Source organism: Periophthalmus magnuspinnatus, chromosome 11 (assembly GCF_009829125.3).
Source record: "Periophthalmus magnuspinnatus isolate fPerMag1 chromosome 11, fPerMag1.2.pri, whole genome shotgun sequence".
In the NCBI taxonomy this organism is placed as follows: domain Eukaryota; kingdom Metazoa; phylum Chordata; class Actinopteri; order Gobiiformes; family Gobiidae; genus Periophthalmus; species Periophthalmus magnuspinnatus.
Genome location: NC_047136.2, coordinates 4,996,487 through 5,014,440, shown reverse-complemented (window position 1 = coordinate 5,014,440; position 17,954 = coordinate 4,996,487). Strand labels below are relative to the sequence as shown.

At 40.4% G+C, this 17,954-nt stretch overlaps 1 protein-coding gene across 1 annotated transcript in view; it reads right to left on the bottom strand.

The window, feature by feature from the left end:
• Positions 1 to 17,954, bottom strand: part of csmd2 (CUB and Sushi multiple domains 2) — a 367,948-nt gene that overhangs the window by 212,594 nt on the left and 137,400 nt on the right. The window contains exon 5 of the mRNA XM_033975230.2: positions 5,954 to 6,161. Coding sequence (XP_033831121.1) covers positions 5,954 to 6,161 — 208 coding nt within the window. The remainder of the gene's footprint in view (positions 1 to 5,953; positions 6,162 to 17,954) is intronic.

Sequence of the window (17,954 nt, the reverse complement as noted above, 5' to 3'; positions counted from 1 at the left end):
TGTGCAGAATCTTGCAGCAATTTACTCTTGCGAGATCCTGTCCCATTTCTATTAGTAACAAAATGTATAGAATATAGACGGCATTAGAGTTAGCCGTTAGCGCTGAGCCAGGTTCACAAAGCCTGAGTATATATCAAGTACATGTGCGTATATTAGGAAGTGGTCATCATTATTTTATGTGTGACTGATCTGTGTTTTTTCTGTGAGTGAACAGAGGTTAGTGTAGAAAAAAGGAGGCGCTGTAGTGACAGCCGCTGGCAGTTGGCAGAGAGGACTGCGGCAGCACCAACTGAGCCAATAAACATTGAAATATAGAGCGCTTCACAGTGAAAGACAGATACAGAAAAGTGTTGATAGAGGAAGTAGGTTCAGAAGGAATATGTGAGCAGTCATCTCGGAGCAGAGGGCCCCTGGATATAAGTCACTTTCACTCATTCACTCAGTAGCAAAACATTCAAAGGAAATCTTGATTGACTGTGAGCAGACTGAGGATTGGGCCTTGTAGCTTCATCTCCAAGTCTCTTTGAATCTGCGCTTGGCTATCTGGGATTTGATCACTTCCCAGACTCCCCAGGACTCCAGCCCGACTCTGCCGCAGCCATCGCGCAGCTGTGGCAGACTTGGACTCCCTCATTGTTGATATGTGGGCTTAAATACCCCCCCGGCGGCTCGGTGTAGCCGTGGACGCCTGCGGTGGTGCACCTGCTGAACCTCGCCGCTGTCTGTCACCTTTGAACTCAGCGGGAACAACAATCAGAACGACACGGAGATACTAGAGCGGGCTACATGCAGAGGACACGCGGGAGAACGTCAGGAAATGTGCAGGGATCATCAGAAGTCATGATAATCAATACAACATAAGGTCGAGCTGTGGAACTCCTGTTTCATTAAATGTTCCACAGTATGCCATTAAAGAGAGCTGTCATGCAAATATCAATTACAGGTGTTTTTGATGCTAAAATAATGCTAAAATAATGCTAAAATACCCTATTGTAATTGAATTCACCTCGCTACAAATCTGATTTATACCTTGCTTGTCTTGTTTTCATGGGAGTAGATAAGTTTAATGCCATACTGCGGAGCATGCTGGACAAAGCAATAACCAATACGACAAGCAGGTGGCACAACCTTCATCAGAACATTTACGTAGCGGTCTGTAATGTCTGAGTCTGGTTTGATGACGCTTAATTAAATCTATGTTGTTGTAACTGATTTCTATAATTATATAACACAAACATGATTAACCCTGAAAGGTTTTCCAACTTTGTAATTGAAGAAAAAAAAAAAAAAAAAGAGTAGAACTTTCAAAACAAAATGTCATAGTAATCAAATTGTTACTGTGACATTGGCGCCACGTATAAGATGAAATGAGAAATGATACAAAGGGTCGACAAAAACTGCTGCAGCCCGACTACACTGCGCTGCAATTTCAGAGCAAATAAGTAACTTTAAATAGGTTTTCGGAGCCGCTTTGGAGCAAGAGGAGACAATGACCCTGATTCATTATGGATGCTGCACTACTTTACGAGTTCAGAAGCTCCATTGTAAAATTTGGCACGGTATTACGGCGTCCCAGGCATGCAAAGAGTTTAACCTCACAGATGTTCACAGACTAGATTAGATCAGAGATCAGAGAGTGGTTATAGCGGACGGGTGAGGGCCAAGTCTCAAGTTGACATCCCAAGTTTTGTGATGGCCACTAAGGCAGTTCAAGGGGAGGCTGGGTTGGTCCCTGAGAGCTCCGTGAGAGGAGTGGAGAAGGCTTGTCCTCTGCAGGGAAGAGTGGAAGTACAGAGCAGAGCTGAGGGGGGCAGACCTCTGACTGGTGCCAATTACAGAGGTCAGACACTCACCATCGAGATGCTGACCTCTGTCTCACTGTGTACAGTTTGGTGAGCAAAAACCCACGGAAAAACTCTTGGATCCAATAAGAACTTTAATACCCTGCACTGGAGATAAAACTGAATTAATCAACTCAAACAAATGTAGTTCAAATTCCTCATGTTAGAGTTTCGAGCCTGAATGCACAGCCGTCAGACGAGCCCAACCAATGAGTATTTTAGTTTTCACATATTATTTTTGATTAGTCGACCAGTCAAACAGTTGTTTCTATTGAACATATTGGTTTTTGAAAAGGCAAGGCAAGTTTATTTGTACAGCACAATTCGTACGCAAAGTAATTCAAAGTGCTTTACAGAATAAGAGAGACATTAAAATCACTCAAATCAAAACATAAATAATCACAAATAATCATCATAAAATTAACATTAAAGCAGAAGAGTGCAGCATAAAAACATTTCAGTCGTATGCACAGCTAAAAAGAATTGTTTTGCGCTTGGATTTTTATATATTTTTAAAGAAAAGTTGAAATGTGGTGAAGTTTTCTAGATGGATCATATTTCATAGAAAACATGTGTTAATAAAGGAAATCAGAAATGGTTCATTCTTTAATGTTATACTTATGTTATAAAAGGTCTTCTGCCATCTGCATAGTTGAGGTGACAATTATGATTATAAAAAACATAATTATTAATTAATATCATGATTATAATAATTGCAGTCCTATATTAAAGGTGTCATTTCAAAATCAAGGAACAGAAAATGTTCCTTGTTTATCTGATTATTACAGTGAAATGTAGTATTAGTATCAGCAGCAAAAGAAAAATTTCATTCTGTAACTGGACAAAGGTTTTCGAGTGAAGGGTCATCCAAGTCGCTTCTTCAGTTCTGGTCAGATTCCTGCTGGACACTGCCTTATATCTGTCTGAAAGGAGGAGCTAACTACACTGAGGCTAACACACCTGTTTGTTTACAGTTTCTGTTTGTTGGCGAAGTCTAATGAACTACACTGCTGAGTCATACACAAAAAAAAGTCGCCACCTGGATTTAACTGAGCAAATAGGTCGTCTCCTCCTGCAGTTGGTCCGGTCTAGGTTCAGCAGAATGAGTTCAGCTGACACCTGAATATACTGAATGACCAGGTTATTCCATCAATGGATTTTTTCTTCCCTGATGGCACGGGCGTATTCCAAGATGACAATGCCAGGATTCATCGAGCTCAAATTGTGACAGAGTGGATCAGGAGCATGAGACGTCATTTTCACACATGGATTGTCCACCACAGAGTCCAGACCTTAACCCCATTGAGAATCTTTGGGATGTGCTGGAGAAGCTTTGTGCAGCGTCAGACTCGACCATCATCAATGCAACATCTTGGTGAAAAATTAACGCAACGCTGGATGGAAATAAATGTTGTGACGTTGCAGAAGTGAAATCGAAACAATGCAACAGCGATTGTGTGACGTAATCAAAGCTAAAGGCGGAACAACGGAATATTAGAGTGTGTGACCTTTTTTTTTGGCCAGGCAGTGTATTTTGCATAATCATTCAGGCCCTTAATGGCTGCTGTTACACCTGTTAGCATACTGGCTATCACTAGTGTTTTCCTTGTTTTAATAATAATAATACATTTTATTTGAAAGCGCCTTTCAGGACACTCAAGGACACTGTACAAGACAAAGTTAAAAACACATATTTACAGATAAAACAGAGATACAAAACTGGAAGATGGTGACAGTGACTGATTATGTGGTGTAGGCTTGTGTGAACAGGTGGGTTTTGAGTCTGGATTTGAAAAGTGGAAGAGAGTGAGTGTTTTGATTTAGGTCTGAGGATGGAGTTATAAACGGGAGATAGATAACGTCTAAACCCCACATTCCTGTTCAAAAATGATTGTATTTCCTAAAAAAAAAAAAGGTTGTTTGTATTAATATTCACCTAAAACGCACTTTAGAGGAAAGACGCACCTCCAGTGAGAAAAATAAATGAAAAAAACACTCTACCGACACATATTCTAAAGCGTACAACCGTCTTCAGCGCATTTTATTCTAAGGGAAACCGCACGGGAGCATTGACCAGTTAAAGTTTCCATCATGTTTATCTTGATAGGTGAAATAACAGTATATAGACACAGGCTGGCAGCGGTAATGAAGCTCACTAATTACTTGTCGGTCTGAGAGAGTTGTCAGGCGGAGGAGGAGCTGCCACAGATGGCGGGAGACCAGCGCAGACGCCAGGATAGCCTACCTCTTCATCATTAGAGCCGAGCGCCGTGTTTCTGTGGGGGGGGGGAGCGTGCAGACTGGATGCGGCCAAAAAAAAGAGAGTTCGAATTACACTTGAAAGTCACAGTCGGCTGATCATATAATACACACATTACCGCGACTTTCAATGGGCTCATTACGCGACCGGTATCAGCGGGGCCTCCGTGGTGTTTAAAGCAGCGAGCACTTAGCCCCCTCCCCTCTCTTATCACGCTTCCAAGTGGACAGCGTTTAGGTCGCATTTATGAACACGCTGCAATTAGGTTAAAAAGGAGCCAACCTTTAAAAGCAGTCTTTATCTGGGGAAGCTTTCTAAAGACCTGAATGCGGCGCAGATTTGTATGCGAGGCCGTTCGGTTTAAATAAGGCGGTGGTAGCGATGCGTAAGGGCTGCGTTTCGGCTGTGTCAGGTTCGTGAGGGAAGTAGTAATGATGGTTGCAATGCTGGTTGGGTTCAGGTTTCTGATTGGATAATGATTAAATTACATCTTAAACAGAAAACAGAACTGGATGGAAGGATTTTGGAACGGATTCTGAAGTAACGTTGCGAGAAACGTAGGCTTTCCAAAGAAAAAAATGAATTTCTGGTGAGCTTGAGTTGTTTCCTCGTCACAAACAGACCTGGAGTTGTGTTTTTGTTTCTTTCGCACATGTTTATTTAACGCGATCCCTGCATATTTAGACTGAGTTCTTCTTCATGTGGTAATACAGGAAGTGCTTAAACGCCATACACCTTCACTAGAATCATTTGGATAATTTCAAGCCCTGGAATTGCCAATCTCGCCTGAGCTGATCCTGTGTTCTGTGGACCTGGACCCTCCCTTCCCTCGCCTGAATGGATGACCCGTTGTCTGGGTGGGGGGGCTCCTGTCCTGCCGTGGATGGGCCCCTCTCTGTCTCTTAGTTGAGTGGCTCTGGCCCTACAGACTTGATCTCTATCTGCAGATGGCGGCACATTAGTCCTGGACACATCTGCAGCTGCTCGTCCTGGGAGTGGATCTCTGCTTCACTGTGGTTCTCCTTGAGGTTTCTCTCTTTCCCACTGTTTTTTTTTTTGTTTTTCTTGCAGGAGGAGGGTCTAAGGACAGGGGGCGCTCTGGGACAACTCTCCATTTGCTTGTTTTCTGTTAATTTTCTTGTCCGTTTCTGTTTCATTGTTGATTTTATAACTTTCTGTTGGGTAAATTAATTCTCATGTTCTGCTATTGTGATTTGGGGCTTTACAAAAATAAATTGAACTGAATTAAAAGGTAGATGTTAACTTGAAAACTACCACTTCATGACATCACAAGGTGGAACAGAGCATTTTGAGCTTTGGCGATGTTACAGACTGGTAATAAAGAGTTACTCAAACATGTGTGAATGAAACAAAACACAACTCCAGGTGTGTTTTTGAGGCGGTAACAAGATTCTAACATGGTTAAAACCTCACAAGAGTTAATTTTGTATAATATAGGACCTTTAACTTCCAAAGCACACAAAAAAGCTCTATATTTTTGCGCAGTTTGCTTTAAAACAGCATTAATAACTAAACTTTAACCATATGTTGCATAGTATTATCCAGTCACGTGACGTTTTAAAGCCTAAATATTGAATAAATCATGAAAAACCTTCTGTTTCTGTGCACGAAAAAAGTATCTAGCGCTACTGGACAAAGCATGATGTTCACAGAGCCAACATCAAAGCCATCAGCACTCCCTTGTGTCTTTCTCCAAGCGCTATCCCGCTCTACAGCTCCTGCGTTACACTCCATCACGTGCACCAGAGCCAGCGGGCAGGCGGTGGCTCTGGCCGGACTCGTCTCGCCTCAGTTGCCCTCGTCCTCCCCCCCCAGGTCCCCGAACACTCACCACTGAGAGGAGCCGTCGGTGCCGCTAACCTCCAGCAGGTCGTAATCATCCTCCAACTGAAAGTCAGAGAAAACCAGAGCGATGGTGTCCCCGGGCTCGGCCAGTATAGTCCAGGTGCAGTCGGCGTTGTTGTTGTACTCGCTGGGGTAATTAGGAGTGGTGATGACCCCGCTCTGGCCCCTCAGAGTACCCCCGCACCCGTCGTCCGCTGTCAGGGAAGAAAGAAGGAAGCGGTTATATAAAAGAAATCAAAAAAGTTCTACCTTTCTGGACGACTTTGTCACTGAGAAAGCGATTGAGTCGGATGACACGCTGGGAATGAGATCTGGATAATCAGCGAACGTCGGGGAGGATGGGCTCGTAGATCGCACACAGGGAGCATTTTACTCGAAACTAAGAACGAATATAAGCAAATTTAACCAACAAATGTCTCATCTAAAGGATAAACTCATTTTTTTTTTTATTATCAAGCCAATTCCTTTAGTTAGCATGTTTTTATATAGCGATTTTCCACCTTCAAGGCTCTCAAAATGTCAAAAAAAAAACACTAAACAACTTGTGATGTTTACGTCGAGAGCGGGATTCGAACCGCCAACCTTCAGATCAGAGGACAAACAACAGATATATTCTCAAATTGCGATACGAAGCAGCCTCAGCCTCTTTCAGTCGTTTCTTTCTGTTTGATAAAATACTTAAACGCAAACAGGTCTCGTCTAAAATTTTGCTTTTACAATCTGGGCAAAAATCCAAACTGTACTTATTTATAAGGAAAAATCATGTACTCTGCCTTTCTGTTCTCTGTTTTGACACAGTTTTGGTGCAGATCTTGTGCCAATGTTACGTTTGCATATTTTATGTTGTCACGATACTAAAATGTCACTAATTTACGGGATTAGCTTGATACTTAATTCTGATTTTCATACCGCATTGATAACGTATAACAACACAGCTCTTTTTACACAATAGAATGACATTTTAATTCAAGATAAAAACACTTACCATGTGGTCTTATACTAGTCTGAGTAAAACACTTGTCCTGTAATATTTTTAGTATTGATACTCATTCAAATCTAGTTTTGACACTAGTTTCTGTATCTATTGGTTAATGATTTCCGATACGTTTGACCTCCCTGGTAGAAACGCAAACACAGGATTAACATGTAAACTTCAAATAGTTTATATGTTAAACCTGTGAATGGATTTCATTAAAACTATATGTATAAAGATTTTAATGAAATCCATCGTGAAGCTTAAACTGTCTTTGAATGCAAATAAAACAAAGTATATGTTTTGTTTTGTTTTGTTTTTTTCTAAAAAAAACAAAAACAAAAAAAAAACAAACAAAAAAAAACAAAACATTTAACCTCCTGGGACCTGGTGTTCACATATTTGGGTTGTTTAGGCCACAATGTAAATTTTTAGAAGAAGAAGAAGAACAGCAACAATGCAAAAATGTTCAACTTAGAATATTTTTAAGAGTTTAGAATGTTCAGATTTTTATTTTTTTTTTGAAAGGCATATGTCTGCAACTATTTATTTATTTATTTTTTTATTCTGCACTCTTCTCTTTTAATGTTAATTTTATGATGATTATTTGTGATTATGTTTTGATTTGTGTGATTTTAATCTTTTTCTTATTCTGTAAAGCACTTTGAATTACCTTGTGTATGAATTGTGCTGTACAAATAAACTTGCCTTGCCTATTTATTTATTTATTTATTTATTATGTCCTGCTGTTGTTCCAAGAGGCACAATTGTTGTTTCTCATTTTATTTTTACTCAGGACAAATGTTGCTGTGTTCAGGCACTTAATAGTTTTTGCAAATCATTATTCAAATGTTTTATCAAAATTATTCAAATGTCCACATATGAGGACATTCATTTTACATGACATTTCTCAGAAATTACATAATATAAAAAGATAATTCTATGTTTTTAAACTCATCAGGTCCAATCAGCCTAAATAACAAAGAGAAATGAATAAAGCCATGAAAGAGCTTGGGTTTTAGGAGGTTAAGTAAGGCTCAAGCTACAAATCTTTATACACTAAATGTTACATCCACTGAAAGAATCGACGCTTATAAATATCTTGGATTGAAAACTTATCATTTAAAAAGACATCTCAGAATTATGTAACAGTTTAAAATGTAAATTATAACTTTATTACATGGGAAAAGGGAGTTGTCCATCACTGTTAGAAGAGAACTGTAGAACTGAAGTTTATCTATAAGGAACGACTTCAAAAACTGTGAGAATACTTCACCTGTTTGTAAATCACGGATACAAGAACATTTAATCCCAGATCACATGACCGTATAAGGCTAATGATTGGTTAAAACTGACCGAAACTGAGACGAGAAAGAGGCTTTTAGCTGTTTTGCTTCACAAAAACAGAAAATACTCCAAAGAAAAGCAAAACTGGAGACATAATGAACTTTTGTACATAGACCTGCCCCTGTTTTTAATGTTTTATATTGACTTGTTACTTATTTGTTTAGTTTTTTTCTGCTTGTGTTGTATTTTAAACAGGGCACCTATGAAAAAAGAGCCCAAGTGCTCTCATTGGATTCCCCTGTACAAATAAATAAAATAAAATAAATAAAAATATGAAAGAGAAAGACCCTGCACAACATTTCACAGGGATATTCTGCTGCTTTGCCCTAATGAATCAGCTCTTTAACCGTTTTATATATGACTGGTTTTGCATTTCAACACCAAACAAACGATACTGTGGTAATGTGACGGCCGCATGTGGAGTGGCAGAGCGATAACAGGTGAGGAAATATGTAAACAGGAGGAGCGGGGGTAATGGCTGCTGAAGGTCGCTCTGATCCATGAAGCCGACACAGCCTTGGGTCACACAGAAACCTTATGCCAGCACTAAAGTTGATAAAGGAGGGTATTAGGACGAGGAGATCAGCTCCCAGCTCAGGGCAAAGGGAAGGACATGTGCGCTGGAAGGTGTAATTGTACTGTGCCGTCTGTTAGCCGCATTGCTAACACACTGGGTTGTATTTATTAAGATACGAACGGACTCTGATATGTGAAATCACTACGGTGCTTGCAGAAACAATAACATCCACTTAAAGGTCCTGTATTACAAAAAAACTGATTGTTGCTAGTTTTATGCCATGTTGTAATGTTTTTACATCCTCAAAAACAGACCTGGAATTGTGTTTTGTTTGTTTTATTATTATTTGTCTGTTTATTTATTATTAAATTATTTTTGTTGATTTATTTTAATTTATTTATTTATGGTTTATTTTATTTATGTATTTATATTTATTTATTATGTGTATTTTATTTTATGATGTTTATTTATTTATTATTAGTTGATTATTTAGTATGATTGTTATTTTTTATTTATTTTGTTAATTTATTTTAATGAATTCATTTATTTTATTTTATTTATTTATGTATTTATTATATTTATGTGTATTTTATTTGATGATGTTTATTTATTTATTGATATTAGTTGATTATGTATTATTATTGTTGATTAATTATTTATTTTGTTGATTTATTTTAATTAATGTATTATGTTAATTTTATTTATTTTTTGTATTTTATTTTATGATGTTTATTTATGTATTATTATTAGTCTGTCTCCATTTCCAAAGCTCAAAACACTCTCTTCCACTTTGTGATGTCATGAAGTGATAGTTTTCAAATTAACGGCTCCTTTTACCGTTTGATAGTAGAAATCGGAAATGCCGGGGCTGGAATCATCCAAATGATTCTAGTGAAGGTGTCTGGAGTTTAAAAACACAGTGGAGCACTTCCTGTATTACCACATGATGACATCACAAGGTGGAACAGAGTGTTTCCAGTTTGAGAGAAGAAAAACTCAGCTTAAATCTGCAGTGTTTGTGTGTTAAATGTGTGTGAATGAAACAAAAAACACAACTCCAGGTCCGTTTTTTTGTTCTCGGTAAAGTAGTTCTTCCTTGCAACTTAAAATGGCTGTGTGTGTGATTTTTTTTAACTTTTTATTTTATTTTTTTTAATAAAGTGGAATCTGTAGCCTCAGTACACGTGTGTTAGCAGTACAGAGGCTAGTATCTTAGTACTGCTAATCAGAATCAGAAGCCTTTTTATTGAACAGTGAACACATCTCACAAACTAATAACTTTCTTCGCTGATAAAGTACAACATAAAACACTGAATAAAGTACAAATAAGCGCATCTCCCGCTCTCGCCATAAACACCATCGTTGGTCAAGTGGTCCGATCCACTGACCCACAGGTTGACGGTGCGATTCCAGCTCCCACAGACGAATACTTTTGTTGCGTCCTTGGGCAAAACACTTAACTCACTTCACCCCCAGTGTCCGTGTACACTGCTGTATGAACGTAAAGCACTTTGAGTGACGCAAAGCGTGGAAAAGCGCTGTATAAAAACATGACCATTTACCAGATCTGTATAAATAGTTTGATTATCTGAGAACAAAGAAAGGAAGTGCGATGTTAACATGCCGGTTGTTGTTAAGAAACTCCGCTCTGACCTCTGAAAGTTGTAAAAAACGCTTATAAATTGAAACGTTTACACAGAACAGAAGATCATCTCATCCTAGGTCAAGGTAAGCGTTTATTTACTTCCGTCACTTCTGCGCAAACTTGGAATAATCCGGATCATACGCACAGGACACGTAACTCACGATGAATATTTCCTGGATTAGCAACTATTCAGAAACAATTAATCTCCTGCAAACGTCAATCGCAACTTCGCAGCAATCCAATTCTTCTCTGTTTAGCCGTAGCGTTCTCTAAAGGCTATAAACACCATTAATTATTCACTTTTTTGATTGCGATTTCTATTTCGCCAAAGGACATTTTTAGCAAATACAAAATTCAGAGGCATAATAGAGAGGAGGGGAGCATCTCTTTTTCAGTTCTTTCTCGCCATAGGCCAAATCGACACCCAAAGCATCGGAGCGCTTAACAGGAAGAAACACGGGCGACTGATGCAATTCACAGCAACACGCGGAGAGTGATTAAATTGTGATTAATGCAGATTTGTGTTAATCAAAGAACCTCTTCCCTTTTAAGACTCGGAGCATTTAATAATAAAACACGATGCTAATATGATAATTCCCATGATCTTATTTTGATATCTTCATTATAGCATCTCGAGACAATGCATTTGGAGAAAGGCGGCGAACACGTGGAGCGAAAGTTCTCAGTTTGATACGATATCGAGTCGACAGTGGAGCAACGGTGGTTCTAGTGCGTCCTCTCGTCGTGTCCTTACGCAAGACGCTTCGTTCAGCCGGTATTTTGGGGGCTGGTGACGCAGATTGGTCGATTTTAAAGGTCCGATATTACGCGAACTTGACTCTTGTGAGGTTTAAGACGCGTTACAAAGCTGTTACCCCCTCAAAAAGAGACCTGGAGCTGTGTTTTTTGCTTGAGTAATCCGTCATAATTAGTCTGTCTACATTTCCAAAGCTCAAATTGCTCTGTTCCACCTTGTGATGTCATGAAGTGGTAGTGGCTTTCACCTTTTCTTCAGTAGAGATCGGAAATTCCGAGGCTGAAATGATCCAAATGATTCTAGTGAAGGTCCGTGGAGTTTATGGAGTTCCTGGTTTACCTCGTGACGTCATAAAGTGGCGCAGAGTGTTTTCAGGTTGAAAGAAGAACTCCTAAATATGGAGAGTTTGTGCGTTAAACGTGTGAATGAAACTAAACACAACTACAGGTCTGTTTGTGATGAGGAAACATTACAGTGGTCCCTCGTTTATCGTTCTAAAAATAACACGCGACAGGCGAAATCCGCAAAGTTACATATGTTTTTGTCTGTAAAACCCCTCACCACACACTTTATACACTTTTCTCACACAGGCGTTAACATTTTCTCACATTTCTCTCTTGTTTAAACTCTCTCAAAGTTCAAACCTTCATAGGCGCCTTTGTCGGTGCAGAACGTTTCATCGACATTGTGGGTTTTGTCGGGGAGAAAACAAATTGCAAACGTACAGCACTTCAGAGTCACACTGCGATCCAACGTTTATGTAAATTTGTCTGAACACATTCAGTACTGTACAGGAGACACGGCACGGAGGAGACTGATGGACAATGGTCTACAGCAGAGGTGCCCAAACCTTTTTTTATTGAGGGCCACATCTCAAAACATATTCAAAGCGGAGGGCCACAAACCAGTGATCAATGCAGTGTGGTGCTTTACACACAGCTTTGACTGAGCCGCTGTGGATTAATAAGGCTTGAAACACATTCATTTAAGGTCTGTATCACACTGCAATGTGATGTTTGAGGTTATAGTGGTAGAAATAGTTTAATTTGCTGTTAAAAGTGCTGCTTATGATCAATTGGGCCGGTTCAGCAGGAGGCTTAAGGGCCGATAAAAACTGGTCTGAGCGCCGCATTTCGCCCCCGGGCCTTAGTTTGGACACCCTTGGTCTACAGTACCTTAGCCTATCAGGACAAAAAGCATGTAAAATTGCACTAAGAAAAGGTGAACCGCGTTATATCGAGGGTCAACTGTATCACATAGATCAAAAAATTGCGTAATATCAGTCGTATTTTATCATCCCTTTAGCTTTACGCCAGAGTAACAGGTTTACAGCTTTATTAGACTCTTCTCACTTCTTCCTAGAGGTGGAGATCCGGACACCCCCCTCCCCCCCTCCCCTTCCCGTCCATCATCCGTCCTAGCTGTCACCGTGGCAACCCCCCAGAGGCAGGGCGAGGGAGCATACAGACGAGCGGGAACCTGTGAGGTGTGGACTTGAACGAGGAGGGAAACCACGACAGAAGGGGTCGGCGCAGGGGGGGAAGAGGGGGTATCGGGGATGACAGGAGCAGGAGGAGGAGGAGGGGGAGGAAAGGGGAGCGCGATGGACAGAGCAGAGAGCGGGAGAGAGATGGTGCGAGAGGTGACAGGTGATTGTTGCGCTGGGAGTGACAGGGAGGAGACGGCCCACACAAGAAAGGATGAGGAGGTAAATTGATATTCCACGCAGGACAGTTCCTTCACACTTGAGGAGAAGTCTGGGCGTCCATCTACCCCCCCCCTCCTCCTCCCCCTCTTCCTCGTCACCTCCTCGCCCTCCTCTTCCTCCCGACGCTCCCTCCGTTTGACTCGGCCCAGCGCTTCCACGCCAACAAGAAACTAAAGAGGATGTCTTTTTCGGAGCTGCACGTACACGTTTTCAGTTCGCTTTCTATCGTCAAATTACAGTTTTAGTTGGATCCAAAGTTTCTAAAGCAGCTTCGTCTTCTTCGGTGGATCGTTCATTATAATAGAAGTAAAATTCACGAGTCATTTTTATTATTATTATTATTATGAGATTGTTTTCATGCATCCGTCAATTGCTAATTTCTGCAACGACAGACCGGATCTAAACGCTGTAGCTGAAATATATACGCGAAAAATAGGATAACGACCAACGTGCGAAGCAGAACAGACACATATATTTCCATTGCGTTACTGTTTATTGTTGCCACGGTGATCTGCCAAGCAAAGCCTCGTGGATAAACATGTTGTCAGTAAACGTTTCATGGCTTTCCATAAAACAAGTCTCGGCCAAGTCAATTTTGAAGATTGAATTGGCAACAGATACTCAAGATGTACTGACCGAATATAGTGGACAGCTAAAAATGACACACAAACACACACACAGACAGACAGAGGCGCGTGTGTGTGTTTGTGTTCACACGCACGGCTCAAACGCAATGAAACAGCCTCGACTCTTGGTGGTAAATCACAGAGGCTGCCGTCGCGGTTTGGAAATTGATTTTGCCAAAATATTTTCCGAGGGATTTGATCAACTGTGCCGTGTTTTTTTGTGTTTTTTTTTTCTTCTGATAGTTAAGAATTTGTTGTGTGATCCCGGGAACAGTTTGATGAGTTAAAAATGAGTTAATTGGCTAGTCGGTTAGTTAGTCAGGGGTGTCCAAACTTTTCTCATTAATGCCCTAAGCACCGATTGAGGGCCATAGACTGGTCGCGAATACAGTGAATACTTCAAATCTGCGTTAATATTACAAGTTAGACTGAACCGCTAGACCTTTATTCACGCTTACATCCTCAATGGAACACGTTAAATATTTGATATGGGCTCGTTAAAGTAGATTTTCAGAAATGTACAGTAAAAAGTACTGTTGAACGCAATATTGGCCAATCACCTGGAAGCTTAAGGGCCAAGAAAAATTGGTCTGAAGTTTTGAAGTTCAATATATCTGTCTGAAGGGAGGAGCTAACTACACTGAAGCTAACACACCTGTTTGTCGGTTACGTTTATTGTGGTACGCTAGGTCTGTTTGTGTGTACAAGACGGATATAAGGCAGTGTCCAGCAGTGGACGAGCAGCGAAACGTCTTCACTCCCTCAACATTTTGTCCAGTTGACGAATTTTATATTTGTCTTTTTGCTATAGCCATAAGAGTGACTTATTCAGCCCTCGACAGCTCAAATCTTGTCATATTACAGCTAAAATAACAAAAATCTTCTCATTTTTGCAAAGAAATTGTGCACATGATAAATACTGAGCTGTAAAATATATTCAGTTTTCACATACAGAACGATAAGCTGCTTTAATGTTAATTTTATGATGAGTATTTGTGATTATTTATGTTTAGATTTGTTGTACAGTGGTCCCTCGTTTATCACGGGGGTCACGTTCTAATGTTTTTGGCTGTAAAACCTCTCACCACACACTTTATACACTTTCCTCACACGGGAGTTAACATTTTCTCACATTTCTCTCTTGTTTAAACACAAAGTTCAAACCTTCGTAGGCGCCTTTGTCGGTGCAGTAAATAGTTTTATTGTGATTTTAACATGTTATTTTAATCACGTAATGGCTATAATCCGGTGTGTTCAGATTCATGTTGTATTGTGTCTGTTCATTAGCATGAACTGTCCCAATCACATGAAAAATAAATAAATAAAATAAAGTAAAAATAAATTAAAAAATAAAATGAAGTAAAATAGAAAATAAAATAAAAAACAAAATAAAACAAAATAATAAAATAAAATAAAAATCTTCACTGTAAATTTGTATTCTCTTGGTTTATTATTCACCGCTCTCTGATTGGTTTTAACCTTTAGTTTTTAAATTCCGGTTTTTAGAGTACGTTCAACTGTTTTTTGCCAAGTTTTAGCCTTTTTTTAAAGCCTCTTTCAGCCACATAATGGAATAAGAGATCAGTAGGCGGCAGAACATTTCATCGACATTGTGGGTTTTGTCGAGGAGAAAATAAATTGCAAACATACAGCACTTCAGAGTCACACTGCGATCCAACATTTATGTAAATTTGGCTGAACACATTCTGTACTGTAGCGACAGACCACTGTATTGTGATTTTAATATCTTTCTTATTCTGTAAAGCACTTTGAATGACTTTGTGTACGAATTGCGCTATAAAAATGAACTCACCTCGTCTTGCTTTGCCGACTCAAGTGAAACTCACACTCGTACGCTTTTGTTTATATATAAATAAGGTCAGTGAAAAGGCAGAATTCAGAATCATAAAAAAAGTCAGTTGAAATGACAGGAGTAGCTGCGTGTGTCTCATCCTGGACGTGCATGTGAGTGAGTGGGTGGAGAGGCTGGCGTGAGAGGCCCAGCCATGTGTGTTCCTATGTGGGCTTCCTGACTCCCGGCCTGGCTGCAGATGGCAACGTGTCTCGCTGCTCGCCACTAAAACACAATCTCAGGTCCGCACGGCCGCACAGACAACAGGCGTAACTGTCTAAATTGAGAATTGAATTACCCCGGGTACAAACCTATTTAAAATGCCGCGTGCACCATCAGCATAATAGTATTTTAAGATCTAATTTAGTGCGTGTGTCATGTTGCGTTAGAGAAGACGCTCTGGCAGGTGTCGATGCCGCGGGGCGCTCGCTCGCTGTGAGGGAAGGACAACTGGCACAAGCACCTGACTGGGAGCGCCCACATGAGGTCCTGTCACTGTAAATAAGACATCAGGGTAACCGCGGAGAGCGTGTCCTGCCTGTGTGGGGGTCAACATCCTCGACATGGAACGGGCTGGATGGATGAATATTTAAGGTCATGTACAGTATGTATCCAAGTATAACTGTTCTGTTTATCTGTGGATATGACTCAAAGGTTTTTATTCTGCAGGCTTCTATTTTAATGTTAATTTTATGATGATTATTTATGAAGGTTTTGTGATTTTAATGTCTTTCTTATTCTCTAAAGCACTTTGAATCGCTATATCGCGTTTCAGCTTTCGCGTTCTCGCTGTTTCGCTGATTTTTTTTGGTGCAATTTTACATGTTTTTTTTACATCGTCTGATCGTGCATTGTGTCCTGCGTCCTGATTGGCTGTTGGGCTGTAGACCATCGTTTTCTGCGTCCTGATTGGCTGTTGGACTGTAGACCATTGTCCATCAGTCTCCTCCGTGCCGTGTCTCCTGTACAGTACAGAATGTGTTCAGACAAATTTACATAAACGTTGGATCGCAGTGTGACTCTGAAGTGCTGTACGTTTGCAATTTGTTTTCTCCTCCGACAAAACCCACAATGTCGATGAAACGTTCTGCACCGACAAAGACGCCTACGAAGGTTTGAACTTTGAGAGAGTTTAAACGAGAGAGAAATGTGAGAAAATGTTAACGCCTGTGTGAGAAAAGTGTATAAAGTGTGTGGTGAGGGGTTTTACAGCAAAAAACAGAGAATAATTGTGAAAAATAAAGCTGATACTTCATGGATTTCGACTATTGCGGGTTATTTTTAGAACGGAAGCCCCGCGATAAACGAGGGACCACTGTATAACAAATCAACACATAAATAATCACAAATAATCATCATAAAATTAACATTAAAATACTGATTAGACGTGTCATAATAATTACTACATCCACCTATTGTCCAGTATGTGAAAGCTGAATATATTTTGCAGCTGAAGTGTATGATTTCTTTGCAAAAATGTGGAGATTTTTGTTATTTTCGCTGTAATATGAAAAAAGATTTGAGCTGCAGAGGGCTGAATAAGTCACTGGTGGACAGTCCGCTACCTGATTGTCTCCATTCTCCATGGAGATGTTAATGCTTTTGCCTGGAATGTTCTACAGATTTCCTTTCCTCCAGAGAAGAAGCAGGTGATGCCACTCGATCATGTTACAAAATATGTGAGGAGGTAAAAACGATGACAGAAAGATTAAGGTTTTTTATTTTTGCAGTAAATAAAACTCTTGTGATCTGTGGGGACATGACCTACTTTATTTGTGTGTTTACTGTATTTGACTTATTTGCATGTTTATATGATTTGGGATTATTCGCGGTGTCTTGTGTGTTTTTATTGCACAGAAACCACAGAGGATGAGCGAGAGGAAGAGCGTTAACCTCCCTACAGCGTGTTTACGTGAGCTGGACGGCTGTGAGAGCTGTCCAGACTCGGTGAGCGCTGGACGTACAGGGTGTGGAGCGACGCTTTGCTCCGAGGCCCAGAGGGACGACCTGAGGCTGAGATGTCTACAGGCCGTGGACGACTGGAACTGGACGGCTCTCTACAGCTGCCCAGACGTGGTGAGTTCATCCATTTTTAATTTAATTTATTATTTATTTATTTCGAGCAGATAAATAAACACATGTATCCAGTTCACTTAATGCATATTTCACATATTTTTTTCTTATTTAAGCTCTCCAGGTCGTCCAGGTCTGATCCATAGCAAAAGATGAAGTTAAATCTGTCAACTGGACGAATCGTTGTAGGAGTGAATACGTTTCGCTGCTCATCCAAGCCGCTTCTTTAGTTCTGAAGAAGCGGCTTGGATGAGCAGCAAAACGTCTTCACTCCTACAACGATTTGTCCAGTTGACAGATTTAACTTTGTCGTTTGCCTATTTAAGCTCGAAAAGGAGTGGGTTTGAGTGAGTCTGCGGCGCATGGCGAGGGTAAACTGCAGGAATCTTGTACCTGGCACTGACAGTCCCTCTCTCTGTCCTCCAGGAGCAGTGTGGCAGCAGGAGACGGAGCAGAGGCCGCGGGGGCAGGAGGCGCCTGCAGAGTCTT